The 14,473-nt window shown below is 46.9% G+C and overlaps 1 protein-coding gene across 24 annotated transcripts in view; it reads left to right on the top strand.

The window, feature by feature from the left end:
• RHBDL3 (rhomboid like 3) overlaps positions 1-14,473 on the top strand; it is a 72,161-nt gene that overhangs the window by 31,753 nt on the left and 25,935 nt on the right. For 7 of the 24 annotated variants that reach the window (XM_080561249.1, XM_080561244.1, XM_080561245.1 and 4 more), the window contains 2 exons: positions 8,336-8,461; positions 13,457-13,615. In XM_080561249.1, coding sequence (XP_080417375.1) covers positions 8,423-8,461; positions 13,457-13,615 — 198 coding nt within the window. In that variant the 5' untranslated portion in view covers positions 8,336-8,422. The other 17 variants (XM_080561243.1, XM_080561233.1, XM_080561232.1 and 14 more) reach the window with 10 other exon arrangements.

Genomic DNA, 14,473 nt, shown 5'->3' with positions numbered 1-14,473 from the left:
CCAGACACTGAATTAGCTTTCAAATGGTTGTTCCTGACAAATATGAAAGATTTTTCTAAGCATGAAATAAAGGGCTGTAAGTTAAGGCCTTACACTACCCCTTGTCGAGTTCATGACCATATCTTTTGTTTTGCATTTGGGAAAACAAGATTTGGCATAGGATCATGTAGAGGGTGACTGCCAGACTTAGGAGGATTACTGACACCTTGGTCTATCTTAACCTGCACACCCAAAAGGGATGGGACTGGATCCAGTTTTCAGCTCTGCAAGTGAGCTTCAAGTAATAAACTGCTTCTTTTCTAAATGCCTCAGTTTCCCCAGCTGTAGAAAGGGTGGAGGTAGGTGAATAATAACACTTAGTTTTGTCTGCAGTTACCTAAAAGATTGGGAAAAGGAGTTTTGTTTCCCTTTGAGCAAAATATTTAGTTTGACTTGAGCCATTTATGTTGGTACTCTCAGCATAAACGTAAATGACAGTTTTCTAATGGAACATTTTGAAAATGCTGTTGCCCGGTATTTTGGCCTTATAGAATTTGAGAGGATTTCTTCTAAATGGTCAACGTTCAAAGCTAAGACAAATTCACAGGGAAGTCTTGGCAATGCTGACATCTCCAAGTTTTACTTGGAAAAGTTTTGTTTTGGAAAAATTATCCTGGCTTTAGAAATGGGAGCAATGTTCTGCAAACAACACTGGTGATAAGCAATGTTCCTGTGTTACACGTATAAACTGCATCTTGTCCTGCTTTTAGGGTAGTGTTACACTTGCATCTGTTGGGTTGCTGTTTTTAATTATCTTTTGTGCTTTATCCATCAGCTATTTCCATGTCACTGGCTCAGTTTTGCTACAACTCCTTTTAATAGAGGCTGTCTGGCTGTTGGTGGCTGCTGTTTGAGTTGGGCTGGGTTCATGAGAATTCGTTGGCTGGGAGCAAAGGAGGTGTCTGATGGTGTAGGGATTATAAAGGGACAGATGATGGTAACACTGTCTGCTCCAGGCAGCTTTTCTGCTCCTGGATTAAAGTTCATGTTGTGTTACTTGCCTCTCTCTCTAAGGCCTTGTCAAGTCTGTGCGGGAAGCTATTCTGTTTGCACTGTTTTGCTGTGTGCCACTCTGCTCTCTCTCTGCCTCATTTCTCCTCCCTCTTCCCCCTTCCATTCAAGCAGCATCTTTCACTCTTCCCTATTCAGTGTCTTTGAGCGTCTTTGCTCTCTGCCCTGTGTAAAACTTCCATGCCCTCCCTACCATTCATCACCTTTTTGCTCATTCACATCCCTGCTTGCCTTTCTCCATTCAGCCGGGCTTCCTCTCAGCCAGTCTGGGCTGCCCTCTTCTCCTGCCCCTTCTGCAGTTCTCCTTTTGTGTCTTTGCACTCCCTTCTCTGTGACTGTCCGACGTGCAGCAGTCTGCAGCATGCTCCGTGAGGATGCTCTGCTAGAAGTTGATCCCCCTTGGTGGGCTAATTAATCCCCGGTGGAAGCCAGTGGGATTGTTTGAGGAGGATTTGTCTCTCTGATTACACTCACAGGTGAGAAGACTTTTTTCTCCCCTCTCTTCCCGCTTCCCAGAGATGCAGGAACGATGCATGACTAAGAGAAGTGTTGCCACTTCCAAAGCTTCCTTTTCAGTCCAGTCTCCCTGTCTCTCCCTCCTGCCTTGTTTTCCTCTTTGTTTTCAGTTGTTTCAGTTCTAAGGTGATTCTATGGGGGGCCGCTTTGAATTTCTTATTCCTGAGGAATGCAACTCCTGTTCTCTTAATTATGCTCTCTCTCTAATTATGGCTGTTGCCTGTGCCTTCTCTGCTTCCTTCTTCTGATCACCTGCATTTGGGCCGTTTGGTGCTGGCACCATATGAGTTGTGGAGAGCCATCTCTGCGCTTGAATGTGTGTTTGAAGTGTTGCCCAGAAAATAGAGCCTGCGACTCGCAGTGGCCAGGGCTTGTTCTTTCTAAGATTCAGTGCAGCCACAGCTCCATGCTCCTGATGTGGGCACAGCAAACGTAGACCACGGGCTTCTGCTAAAGATCCCCGAGCCTGCTGTGTACCTGGTCCCCTACAGCTCGCACCCGTGCTGGCAGTGTGCAGCTATCCCCTGAGCCTACTGAAGGAGCACGTCTCTGCTGCCATGTGGCTGGAAAACTAAGTGGGAGGTCTGCTCGCCTGTGGATGCCCATGGGGACTTAAGCTTTGAATGGTTAAATGGCATTCGAGCCAGACTGTTCAAGTGAAAAGGGGAGTATTAGAGCTTGGGAAGAGTGCACAGGCTTGTCAGAGGAAGCAAGTGCACTTCAAAGCACCTGTGAGCCCTGTACACCTGCAAAGTCTGCGTAGTTCAGTAAAGAAGGCAGAAATAAGGTGGAGGCAGGCAAAGAGAGCGGCTATCTGAAGGAGGGAGGGTTTGACAGGACAAGCACTTTGTTGTGTGGGAGGCTGTGAAGGGAATATCTGCCCCCGTCTCCCCAGACAATAAAAAGCCCCTGATATGGTTCAGGTAGGGCCAGGCTCTGTGGGGACTTGGGAGTGCTGTGGGAAGGAGCCTTTCCCCTGGAAACTGTTTAAAAGATGGATTTTGAGCCGTGCTGTGGTACAGTTTATTGTCAGGCAAGCAAGTGTGTAAAAGGGATTCCCTGCTCACCGTGTTTGGGCCCCGCAGTGACGTTACACCTGCAGGGCACAGCTCACCCCAGGCCAGCCCTGCGTTTTGGTGCCTGCAGGCAGAATCGCTCTGCTAGGCTGTGAGGCTGGGGCTGGGAGTCTGCACAGACAGCATTTCCTTCTGTGAAGTTAGTTGCAACCCTGTTCCACAGTTGTTATTATATCATGATTTGGTTTAAAACTTCTGGTAAGTTTTGTGTCTACGTGACAAACTGAGGCAGAGAACTCTGGAAATGCTCTGCCTTGCCTTGTATTTGTCCCTCTCATCCTGTAAGGACGTATATGTAGCTTGATTTTTCTGATCAATGGTTGTGCAGCTTTGGCACTCAGACAGATTTCTTTTACCCTTAAGCCAAAGTATATTTGACACAGGAAATGCTGGAAAGGCACAAACGCTGCAGGGCTGTCCCTCACAGCCCTCCATGCAAGGAACATATAGCCTGGGTGCCATCCAGGGCTGATTTGGATGTAAATCCTAAGAAACAATGTGAGCCACCGGAGTTTTCAGAAATCCGGCTCCTTACTGCATTTGTAACCCTTGTGATTACCCTGGAAAGACGTAAGCCAGGATTGCTTGCTCTCAAATTTTAATTATTACTCTAACCTGTACCATTGAATACATCCAGCTCTGAGCTCCGTTTAGAACCAGCCTGTCTGGTGCACTTGTGTTGTAGCAGAGTCACACCAGGTACCTGCAAGGCATCACGGGGAATTCTGCAGTGCCTCTGTCTCCTCTTCACGAGGCTAACACTTCCATCCACTCCAGTTCAGCTTGGAAAGCAGAGGAGCTTCTTTGGTAGCTTCTAGTCCCCGTGACTGAGCAAAACCAGATGTAAAATCCATACAAGTTTCATGTGCTTCCCAGTCTGGTTAGTTGGAGTCCTGCTCAGTGGTGGTCATTCTAACCAGAAGCATGCTCTGAATTCTGCCGTAGGTGGGTCATTCTTGTTATACATGTTAAAGCAGTTGTTAGTTGGGGCTTAAAACCCATCTGTTTGGTTCAGGTTTTGCTGAACCTGGTTAACGTCTTGCAGTCAGGTCAGAAGTGGACTGTTAGGATTGTCTGGTCTCTCACAATGAAGGCCAGAAGAGTTTCTGAGCAGTCTTGACCTCAGCTATACCTCATCTCCTAGGAAAGCTTGCAATTCAATTGCAAAAATTCCAGTGAAGTTAGTGAGCCATATCACCTGCTAATACTAAAAACAACCAACTCCTCCTACTCTAATGCTGTCCAGCTTCAACCTCTAGCCCCTAGACGTGATTATGCCTTTGTCATAGTGGGGAATCCTCTACTGCCAAATTTCTGTTCCCTTTGTGGGTTCTTTTGGACAGTGATCAAGTCATTGCTTAACCTCCCCTTTCATAAGCTTATGAATTGAGCCTATCAGTGGAGCCAGGCAGGCTGTACTAGTGACATAGTGCCAAATGCAGAGGTAATGTCACCTCATTTACAAGCCTACTGGTCACATTCCTTTTCTTTTTTTTTTTTTTTTGAAGGCAGGGTTACCTTGAGAGCACTCAGTGTAACAGCAGACAGGGCTTTCCCCCTGCCAGTGGCTGCTTCTGAAGATGGCATTCCCTGTGCTGTAAGCTGGCTGGCATTCTTGGCTCCTGGCCATGTGGTTTTCTATTTGTTTTTACAGTAATATGTATTGTTTGCAAGCATTTAGCTTTACCAGAAAGACCCAGCTCATGCTTAGTAACTTGCTATTTTAACTCATCTGTGAGCATTATGCAGAGTTGTCTTATTATTTCTCCTAAGTCACTAATAATTCTGTTGGGACGAGAACAAATTGTCATGGGACCCCATTAGCAGCATCTCCATGTGATGGTAGCTCTCCAGTTCAGTTTTATTTTAAGACCTATCAAATAACCAGACTTTAGCATGTTGAATGTGTGACAGCCTGAATTTGTGTCACAGTTAAGTCCTCAAACACAGCATTGTCTGGTGCTGTCAGATGCCTTGCGGAAATTGTTTATACCAGGGACCTTGCACCAAGCTTGTGTTCTTATCTAGGTAACACCAGTTCAATGTAAGCTAACTTCTGTAGCCATTCTAACTGGTGTTAGACCATTCCTCCTTCAATTGCGCATTACTGCATGTCAGTCATCTGCTCGTTTGCTCTGGGTTGCGCTCAGGCTGACAGACCTGCTCATCCTATTAAATTCTTGTCACAGCCTTGCAGTTTTGGAAGTGGTGGGGGCATCTGTCACTGTGTGTGGACAGCAGTTTTAGAGCATGTTTGGAAGGGTTTTGTTGTTGATTCAAAGGTGGAAGAAAGGTAAAAAGCAGATCCTGATATTCCTCCAGTGTTCCCAGACTTGCAGAAAGTCAGTATCATTACTGTCTTTTTAAAATCTGCTGGATGCAAGTTATCTAGACCTGCTGATTCAAAACTATCTAACTTTAGCAACTGCTGTGTAACGTTCTCGAGGGTTACTGCTGGGACAGAAAGTACATTGTCATTGTATGGCAGAGATAAGTCGTTGGGCTTCTGTCCAGATACAGAACAGAAACACTGCAACTACTGAATTCTTTGCACTGGTACCACCTCTGCTGCTTCTCAGGCTGATGTTGGACCAAACCCTGGCTGGAATGAGACTTCTCTGCCTCACCTCTACCAGCAGGGACTCTGCTGTGACAGGAGGCATTGTCGATTGCAGTGCTTTTTAAGGAAATACTTGTGTACGTTTAGTTAACCTGGGAGTAAGCAGGGGTCTGACTGCAGGAGCTTGGCCTGAAATACAGCCCCAGCTGAATAGCTATTCTACCTTTTTTTTCTTCATAAATTTCCTTGTAGAACCGGTGATTAGAGCCTGCCTGTTTCCAGACGGTGAGGTTGACTGTGCACGCTATGCCTCATGCTAAGCTATGTAGTCCAAAGAAGTGCAGCATCCTGCCCAGAATGTATTGCATTTCAGCTCTGAATGAAGTGGGTTTCCCACTATGTCCCATCACCATGTAGAAGCCCTGAAAGATTTAAAAAATATTCGTACAGGATTTTGAGATTCTCCAATAAAACACTACTAGAAAGACATAAGCAATAATTATGTGGTGGTAACAAATGAGTATATCAAGTGTCAGGGTACTATGTGTGTTGCTGTTTTCAGCTTTTGATATTTAATACTTTACATCAACTAAATGAAATGTGGGTTTTATTTTAATCAGACTGGAATCTGAGCCCTAAAAGCTAGAGAAATTGAAAAGGGAGAAGAGATTCGGCATTTGCACGTATGAAAATGTTCGGGCCAGTGCTGACAAGCAGATATGAAAAGATTTGGTGAAAGGATTTAAGGAAACGTTTTAACTGTTAGGTTGGATTTGGTTGGGGCAGTCTTCATCAAAAAAAGTGATGTTTTTGTGGACAAGATGAAGCTTCCATCTCAGAAACGTGGCACAAGTTCAGGAAGTTGCAGAGTCAGTTCTGGTTTTAAGTGCACTCGAGGTTTCATACATTGCTGCTACTTGGTATTTTGGTAGGGATTTGTACATGTTACTATTGTTAAGGTCTCTCTTTTTCTCCTGCCACCCCCCTTCCAGTGAGCAGAATGCCAGACCTAGACCAGCAGAGCATGCAAAGAGACCCAGCTGTGTGGAGGTTTGGCCTGAGGTTGCCCAGTGAGTCAGCATCAGAGCTGGGCTGGTGATTTAAGACTTAGGACTTGCAAGACTGGGCCATAACCTGCCCTGCTTGTCTGGCCTGTTGCTTCAGCTGAGGATGTCTATCCAGCAAAGTGCGCCATGTGGCCAGTGCTGGAACAAAATTAAAAATCATGTTTCCACTTTAAAAAAAAAAAAATCGTTCTAGAGTGCCTCAGCTTCTTTCCATTAGTCTTAATGCACTAACATAAATAATAGAAGAGGAAGAAGCAGTAGTGGAGAAGGCTCAGTCTATAAACATGTCTTTCTGCATTAAGCCTTGTGGCAAAATGGAGGGCATCTCCTGCCATCCATGCTGTCTCATTAATCATGTAATTATCTCCCTCACTTTCAGTGCTGCATCTCCTTCCTCATCAGTGTTGTTGATAATGGAGCTTCTATTTACCCTGGCTTCTTTCTGGGGTGTGGCTTTGGCTTCAAAGCCTGCACAGTGGCACATTTTGAATAATTCAGTTCCGGGTGGCTTGAACACTGTGTAATTTCCCAGCTGAGACTGGAGGCTGATTCCTGGGAGTGTTCTGCCAGGAGGCTGATCTGGAGAGCGGCAGTGGGTTTGCTCAGAGCGGTGGGTCATTGAATCAGCAGAAGACTGAAAGCTGATTCAACAGGTCCTGTGAGTGCATCTTGGCTCTCTCTTAGTGTCTTAGGAAGGACTTGCAGCAAGAAACCCACAGACAGAGGAAGGAGAGGGGAGAGAGGTGCATTTAAAAATGCGCTTGGAGGCAGAAACATGGATTTGGCTACCTGGCTGAGAATGAAAGACTTCCCAGCAAACTGTGGGTCAGAATTTCCTGGGATCTCTGAACGCAGGTTTTGCTTGGCCTGTTTTATGTCTATGGGGGCTTGATCTGGGATCTAAACTTCTACAGAGCCAAGGAGGCAAGGGCAGGAGTTCAGTGTGGTCTAGCTGATGAGCCCCTGACCCAGCCGTCATTGGCTTTGGTTTTGGAAAGGCTGCTTAGTTTCTGTATGTGAAATCTTGGCAGAAGACCAGTTATGTTCATGTTCTCCCTGTGCTGCTTGGCCTTGTGGCTTGCTAATTGCCCTTTGTTGATGTAGTTATCGCAGTCGTGCTCTGTAAGTACTCCACAGCACTTGCTGTGCTGGGTCACGCAGGCACAGGTCCATCACTTCTGCCTGGTAGCTGGGGAAGTCAAGGCACTGTGAGAGGCTTCTGGGTTGAGAAAAGAATCTCTCTCAAGAGATTTTCACTCCAGAAATCTTTGCAATACCAAGAATCAAACCTGGTCCCAAAGCCTTCTTTTCCATCTGCCTAACAACTGAGCAGCATTGCATTCCTGAATCATTTTATTCTCCTGTTCGTATCAAATTAGTGCTTCCAGTGTCCGCCTAGATAAAATGCTTTTGCAGAAGGTAACAGCAGATGGTAGTACTCCAGGACCCATACTTGTCTCTGTGCTTGAGACAGTAAAAGAAAGAAATTAGAGCAGAAATGCCTCTACAGATGGGCCAGCTGGCTGATGGACTTGGGTCCTTCAGGCTATTCTGGTCTTCAAGGAAAAGGGAATCTTAGACCAGCTCCTGCCATCTCCACTTTGCCATGTGCTGTATGCGGTGAAACAGCTACCCATATCTAGGTGATGGGCCATCTGGTCTGCGAACGCCTCTCGTCCTGGAGACCAAATGCTGAGCTGCGTAATGTTGTGCTCTCTTGCAGCAGTTTTCCTGTGGAGCAGGTGCTGTCTGGGGGCCCAGTCTGGTGAGTTAGGGTATTTCCTCTGTGCTTAAATGCAATCTGGATCCTGAGAGCTGGGTGATGTTTCCAGCCCTCAAGTTCACCTCAGGTCAAAGCAATCTAGCATGTGTCAAAAATACAGCTGGACAGCCTTTAATCGCTCTATATTGTCTGGGTGGTGTTGGGTAAATTCATTATTAACAGGGAGGCAGCACTAATGTTTTGCCGACATGCTCATGGGACTCAGATTAGGTGACTCTAAGTGGTGAGCAGCTGAATTTTGAGGTGGAGGGGTATTCACTGACCTGCCGCTCTTCTGGATCAGGGTTCCTCCTCGCGTGTGCACTTCCCACTTTCAGAAGAGAGCTCAGGATCATCAAGATGTTGGGAAGGTCACCGCCACCAGACAGTGATGGAACTCCTGTTAGAACAACCCCTGCTTTTTACCCTCGTATGTATTACAAGACCAACTTTCACCTTCTTCCTTGTAGTTCCTTTAATCCTCATCAAAGCAGCAAATGCTACATATCCTTCTGCCATGTTAAAAAAAAAAAAAAAAAAAAAAAGTGGGCTCCCAGTGTGACCACAGAGGCTGTGGGAAGATACAGAATGAGCTCTGTCTGGTAAGACATATAATAGGACATTTTCAATGCCTGTTGTAGATACCTTTTCACAGCTTGGACTTGGAGTCTGTCAGTTCCACATATTGACTTGGACACTCTGATTTAACTACAGCATGGCCCTTGAGGCTGGAGATAGTCTGGGAGTATTTAATACATGCTGACATCCCTAGATTGCAGAGCCTGTGCCATCTAACAGTCTGGGTTCAAAGCCAGCAATGCTGAGAGTTGTTTCTGAAAACTTTGGAGGCAAAAAGATTTTTGCAAGCAATTGACTTCCCCTTTCCAGTGCCAGCCACGGGAAGGGGCTAAATATGACCAAGAAGCAGTCTATCTATTGACAGCTCTTTTGTGGTGGGAGATAAAGCAGTAGTTGTCACTTCCGTATATCAGGAGGAGAAGCTAAAACTCAGGGCAGTGCATTTTCAGAACCTGCCTCCTAGTCCAGAGCAGAGCTGGGGTCAGTGCCAGGAGGCCTGACTGCCAGGCTAGTCTCTTCCAGGAGCCGAAGGCACCGCTGAACCATGGAACGATTCAGGTTGGAAGGGAATGATCCAACCCAGAGCCAACAACCAAACTGGATAAATTTGCTTGGAGCCTTGCCCATCGTGAACACAACTTATGGTTTGAGTGATATATTCTCTTCGTGCCAAGACGATGTGTGAAACCATGGGTGGTAGAAAATTCTCTGTTCCTGGGGCAGATCTTCAATCCCAAAGCCAGCCAAAGGTCCTCGTATTGTGCCCAGTTCAGCTGTTGACTCTCCAGCTGCTCTGATGCCCCCGAGGGTTGTTTGCCATGGGGGGAGAGGAGCAGCTGGCTGCGCTATGTGAAATGTCTGACTTTTCCCAAGATACCCATTGTCTGTCTGCAGCATCAGCCTCCACCCTACTTGTTCACTCAGCCGTGGCTGATGCCTCTTTAATTAAAGAGGAGAAACAATTTGAGTTTTCATTTTCTTTTCTCAGTCCCATTTCCAATTTCCATCAGAGTTTGTAGCCCCCTCTCCTTAAATTTTTCTTGAAGTTTTGATGTGGTGTCTTTGCTTTATGGAGTATTTGCCCTTAAATAAGGAAGAAATAGAACAGAAAGCGGGGGGAGGGAGGAAAAAGCTTGTTTTGGGCCAGGGAATTAAGATCTTGAGTCAGATGGCTGCTGCAGTCATTAACATATTTACATTTTTGCTTAAGAGCCTGGTTGAGGATCAAGGGAGTTAAGGATGATTGTCACTGAAACGCAGAGGAAACCTTGCATGAAATCGCCGTTAGTGTCCCATTGTCTGGGGGCAGGGGGGCAATCAGCCATCCTCATCCCTGCGCTGGTTGTGTTGCACTCTGCCCAAGGAGAGGGGCAGAGGCAGAAGTAACCAAACTGAAGGAAGCCACCACGCTGATTTAGCCCGGGGAGCGCTCCCTCTGGGGCAGGACCTGGGGCTTGCTGCTGGCTGCCTGTCAGCCTGTGGCCTCTCCGTGACAGAGGTGCTCGCCTGGGCTCGTGGGACAGCCGGCCCTTACCGAGATCGTCATGGATAAATACATGAAGCGTCTAGTGAAGGTCAGTTGCTTTTATAATTGATGGACCCAAGTGTTTTGCGTGTGCCATCACAGGCTGCTTTTGTGGTGCATGGAGACTCTTCTCCAGGACTGGTGCAGGGTTTGAGGCAGATTGAAGTGTTGGGTGGATTTGGGGTGCTGCGGTGACTTGGTGATAGATGAGTTTAACGTTCCTTTATTTTGTTTGAAAAAAAAAAAAAGTTTAAGTATAAATAAGAGAATTCCCTTACAGCTGGGGTTTACAGTAAAACATTCTGCTCCAGCTTGTGGAAACTGTGTTCTAGTCCTGTTCTGAGGCAGGCATTTTTGGTTCAGATGCCAGTTGTTTGCTGTTCACCTATTGCTCTTTCATGCTTTCAGATCCACAGTTCAAATGCAAAGTTATTTCTAATTGGAATCAATACCATAGTGCCAAAAAGAAAATTATACATGGTAATGTGGAAGAGGAGAATATGCTGCCGAATACACTGACAGTACTGAAAATACCAGCTACCTTCTGACGTTGCTTTGGGAAAAGCAGCGAGACGGTGCCCTGAAGGAGGAATGCTCGAGCCTAGTGGTGTAAAAGAAGCATCCTCAGAGCAGTCTTGTTTGTGGCCACTGAACAGGCTTCAGCTGTCTGTCTGGAAAGCCAGAGTCCAGGAACAGATGCGGACAGTACTGCCCTGAGTAGCAGGACCCTACCTGCCCTAGAGAGTCTGGAGTCATTATTGTGTCCTCGTGGGCTGGTTTGAAGTTCTGCAGTGCTTGTGTAATCCCTGTTCTTGGTTACAAAATGTTTCTTTTTGGAATGCTTTAAAACAGAACAAAGTCTGGGAAAAGTGGTTCGTGATCTGAGTAGCGTTTTTGTACCTGGGGAGCCTGCAGGCTTTAGCTCTTGTATCTCTTCTGGCCTTTGAAGGAACATCGACATTCCCCACTGCTGTGGCTGTTGGTCTTTCTACAAAGTCAAACAGTGGGCACACAGCACAGGGGGAGATTGCTGTGCTTCAGTCACTGACCCTGGCCCTCAAACTGGGAGGCATTTAAGCCTTCAAGGAGTAAATGGTTTTGTCCTAGACAAGACAAATTCTGACATCTTAAATGTCCAGACATACTTGAAGTGGTACAGTTAAGTAAGGTGTCGGTTGGGTCAAATGTTTTCAGGAAATGAGGATGAACACAGCATTGTCTGTGGGATTGCAGGTGTTAGATCCATTCATTGAATGACTCATCTCTCTGCTTCTGCAAATTCCCCTTGAGAAAGGTCACCTCAGGTATTATGCTAATAATACTTTATTTCCTGGGTATCTGTGCTCTGGGACTGGGCACTGCCAAATTCAGCTTTCTTGGGCATCCCAGCAAGAGCCCAAAAGCATCAGAGCTGCGCTTTGTGGAGAACCCCTAACTTTTGGGTTGGTTTTAGGATTCAATTTGTTAAAGCATTAGAGTGGGGTGACTGGAGTAAGGGAGCTGAACTTGTTCAGGGATTAATATTAAGCCCTTGTTTAACAGTAAACAGCTGATGAAATCCACCTTTGGCTCTAGGTGCCAGCTGTCGGGAAGGGTCCATCCAGGCCACCTCACAAGGACAGAGCAACCTTTGGCAGGTGGTGGGGATGAGCACCCAGCTCGGACTGTCTTGGTTTGTGTTGTTTTGTGTAACCCACTTTTCCCAGCAGCTTCTACATGAAGAAGCTGCTGCTTTGACTAAATAGCAGGCCAGCCCTGCTCCAGCACGGGACAGCGATCTCCCCTCCTTAGGTTAGGCAGCTCCTCCTCAGCAAAGCATCCAGCAATAGTGGAGTCCCCTGGAGCAGTGGGAGAAAGGTACTCGACTTAGGCCAGAAGGAGCTGGCGCCAGGTCCTCGCACGTGGCAATGCATCCTCTAAACAAGCTGCCGTGCCTGAGGCCGCTCTGTGTTGTAGCTGTTCTGCTCACAGCTGAGCAGTGCCAACCCTGTTGTTGGCAGGCGGCATCCTCTGCCACATCCCTCTTCTCACCCGCTCCCTTGCCAAGGCAGCCTTTACTCTGCTGCGTCTGATGGAAGGCCCGGCGCCTGTGCAGCTTTTTTTCTGTTAGGAAAGAGTGAGAGGATTGTCGGGACCTTTTTGGCTCTGCCAAGGCCTTTTATGTCCCAAATGTTTCCATGAAAAGACTCCCTCCTGACCACCCTGCCCCCTGACAGCCATTCACTCCAGCCAACAAGCTTGATATCATTATCTACAAAAGGAGGCCAGTGAGCACCAGGGTGCTCAGAGCCAAGTTTGGGAAATCAAAGGCAAATCTCCCAGCAACAGAATTCTGGCAGAGATGGGGCTGTGCCCCAGCTAGTGCAGGATGGTCTGGCTGCTTGCGTCTGCTGGCTTTCAAAGCACAAAAGAAACATGCTCGGCGTGGTGCCAGCGCTGGCTTTGTTGGGGCTGGGGGTGTGCCCGCCTGCGTGCGAGGGTTGCCAGCAGAGTGCCCTGGGGAGCTCAGTGTCAGTTAGAGGCTGAAGCGGTTGGAAGTTTGAACAACCACAGGAAGCTGTCTCCTTTTGTTCAGTGACATTTTTAGGAGATGAACCGTTTAGTGTGATGGGAAACAGTGACGGTTTTGGTCATTTCCTTCCAAATCTCACCTGGGACTTTCCCTCTATTGTGTCTGATTTACATTCTGAAATAGGCATGTGGCTGCCTTGCCATTTTCAGTTTGACTTAATGCTCATCTCCAAAGACGCTTTCCAATCCATCTCTAAAGAGCTCTTCAGCAGTGAAAGCACTTACACTTTGAAGGCACCTATAGAGACAATCTGGAAGGCTGACTGTCAGGAAGACCGAGTAGAAGGGGCTCAAGGAGGGATGACGTTCCTGTGTTGCAATTGTATTAGGAAATACAGGTGTAGAACTGGTTTCAGTATGCTTTGTCTCACAGACTGCATCTCCAATCTGCTTGATAGTCCAGATAGAGAGGGGTATCAAAAATAGCCAAGAGATATGATGATATGGAGAATATAATTACAGAAGGTGAAGGGAAGGGTACAGAGGGTATCGTTACAGAAGGTGAAGGGAGCTGACTTAGCTGAAGCTTGGATGGAGGTGGGATGATGATGCCTGGATTCATCCATCTCTGCAGAGTGGAAAAAAAGCAGGGTGCTTTGTAGTTCCCTGTGAAAAGAAGCTGGAGGTCACCAAAGTCTAGAGCAGCCCCCAGGATCCCTGCAGGTCTGCATCAGACAATGAACGCATAGGAGGCCAGAGTTGTGTGTAACATGGAATGGCTAATTCTGGCACTTTCCCCTCCTGTTCCAGTTTGATCCTGACAACACTGGCTACATCAGCACCGAGAAGTTTCGTTCCCTTCTCCAGAGACACGGCTCAGAGCTGGACCCCCACAAGCTAGAGGTCCTCCTGGCCCTGGCAGACAGCAACTCCGAGGGGAGGATCTGCTACCAGGACTTCGTCAACCTGGTGAGTGCTCAGACTGGCAGGGCCTGTCAGTCCTCGGCTCTGCTTAAAACGCTGTCTAGAGAGGGACATCCTCCCTTCCTCCCTCAATAGCAGTGTGTGCTGTCTCCCTACATCACACTGCATGGGCTTGCTGAAGCATTCAATGGTGGCTGAACTCTTAAGCAAAGAGTCAAGTTGCTGATGATTTTTTCCAGGGAAACATGTTTGCATGGGAAGAACCTGTGGGAACTGTTGTGAGAGGAGCGTGAAGCAGTGGTTGCTGATAGTTTAGAGGCTTTTCCTCCTAATATCAGTTGGTAGCTGTAATAAGGAGCCATTTGTTCGCAAGCAGAGGTCTGTCAGTCTGTGTGTCTCCTGTTGTATTGAGGGATTTCACCACTTCCAGAAAAAGAATGTAGATGACTGTTCGTTGACTTGCTGGGTAGGGTCATATTGCACTGCTGGAGACATCTACAGCAACAGGGAGATACTGTTTCTAGGTCGTGTTCGTTATAACCCAGGTAAGATGTCTCAGACTGCATGAGTCGTGATCTGGATACCTCTTTATCTCTAATGATGTTTCAATTAGTGAAGGTATCTCTCTGTTTTTGATCAAGGCAGTTTGGCCAGCCAACACAGATGTAGACATGTGCTGTTAGATACCCAAGACAGCCTAAAAATGTTTTATTTATTTATGTATTCCAAAACAGGTCTCTTGGGCAGTAGCTGTTCCAGGCACTTTGGCCTGTTCTTGCTCTGTCATTCCCCATCTGAGTTCCAGCAGACTTATTGCAGCAGGAAGAGAAACCAGGGTGTCAAAGGCAATGAGCAGAGAATGACAGCGACGTTCAGGTTTTGCTGGAAAGTTGGTTCTTGATG

This window comes from Anser brachyrhynchus (genome assembly GCF_964034855.1).
Source record: "Anser brachyrhynchus genome assembly, chromosome: 18".
Taxonomy (NCBI): domain Eukaryota; kingdom Metazoa; phylum Chordata; class Aves; order Anseriformes; family Anatidae; genus Anser; species Anser brachyrhynchus.
This window is presented reverse-complemented; position numbering and strand designations above follow the sequence as displayed.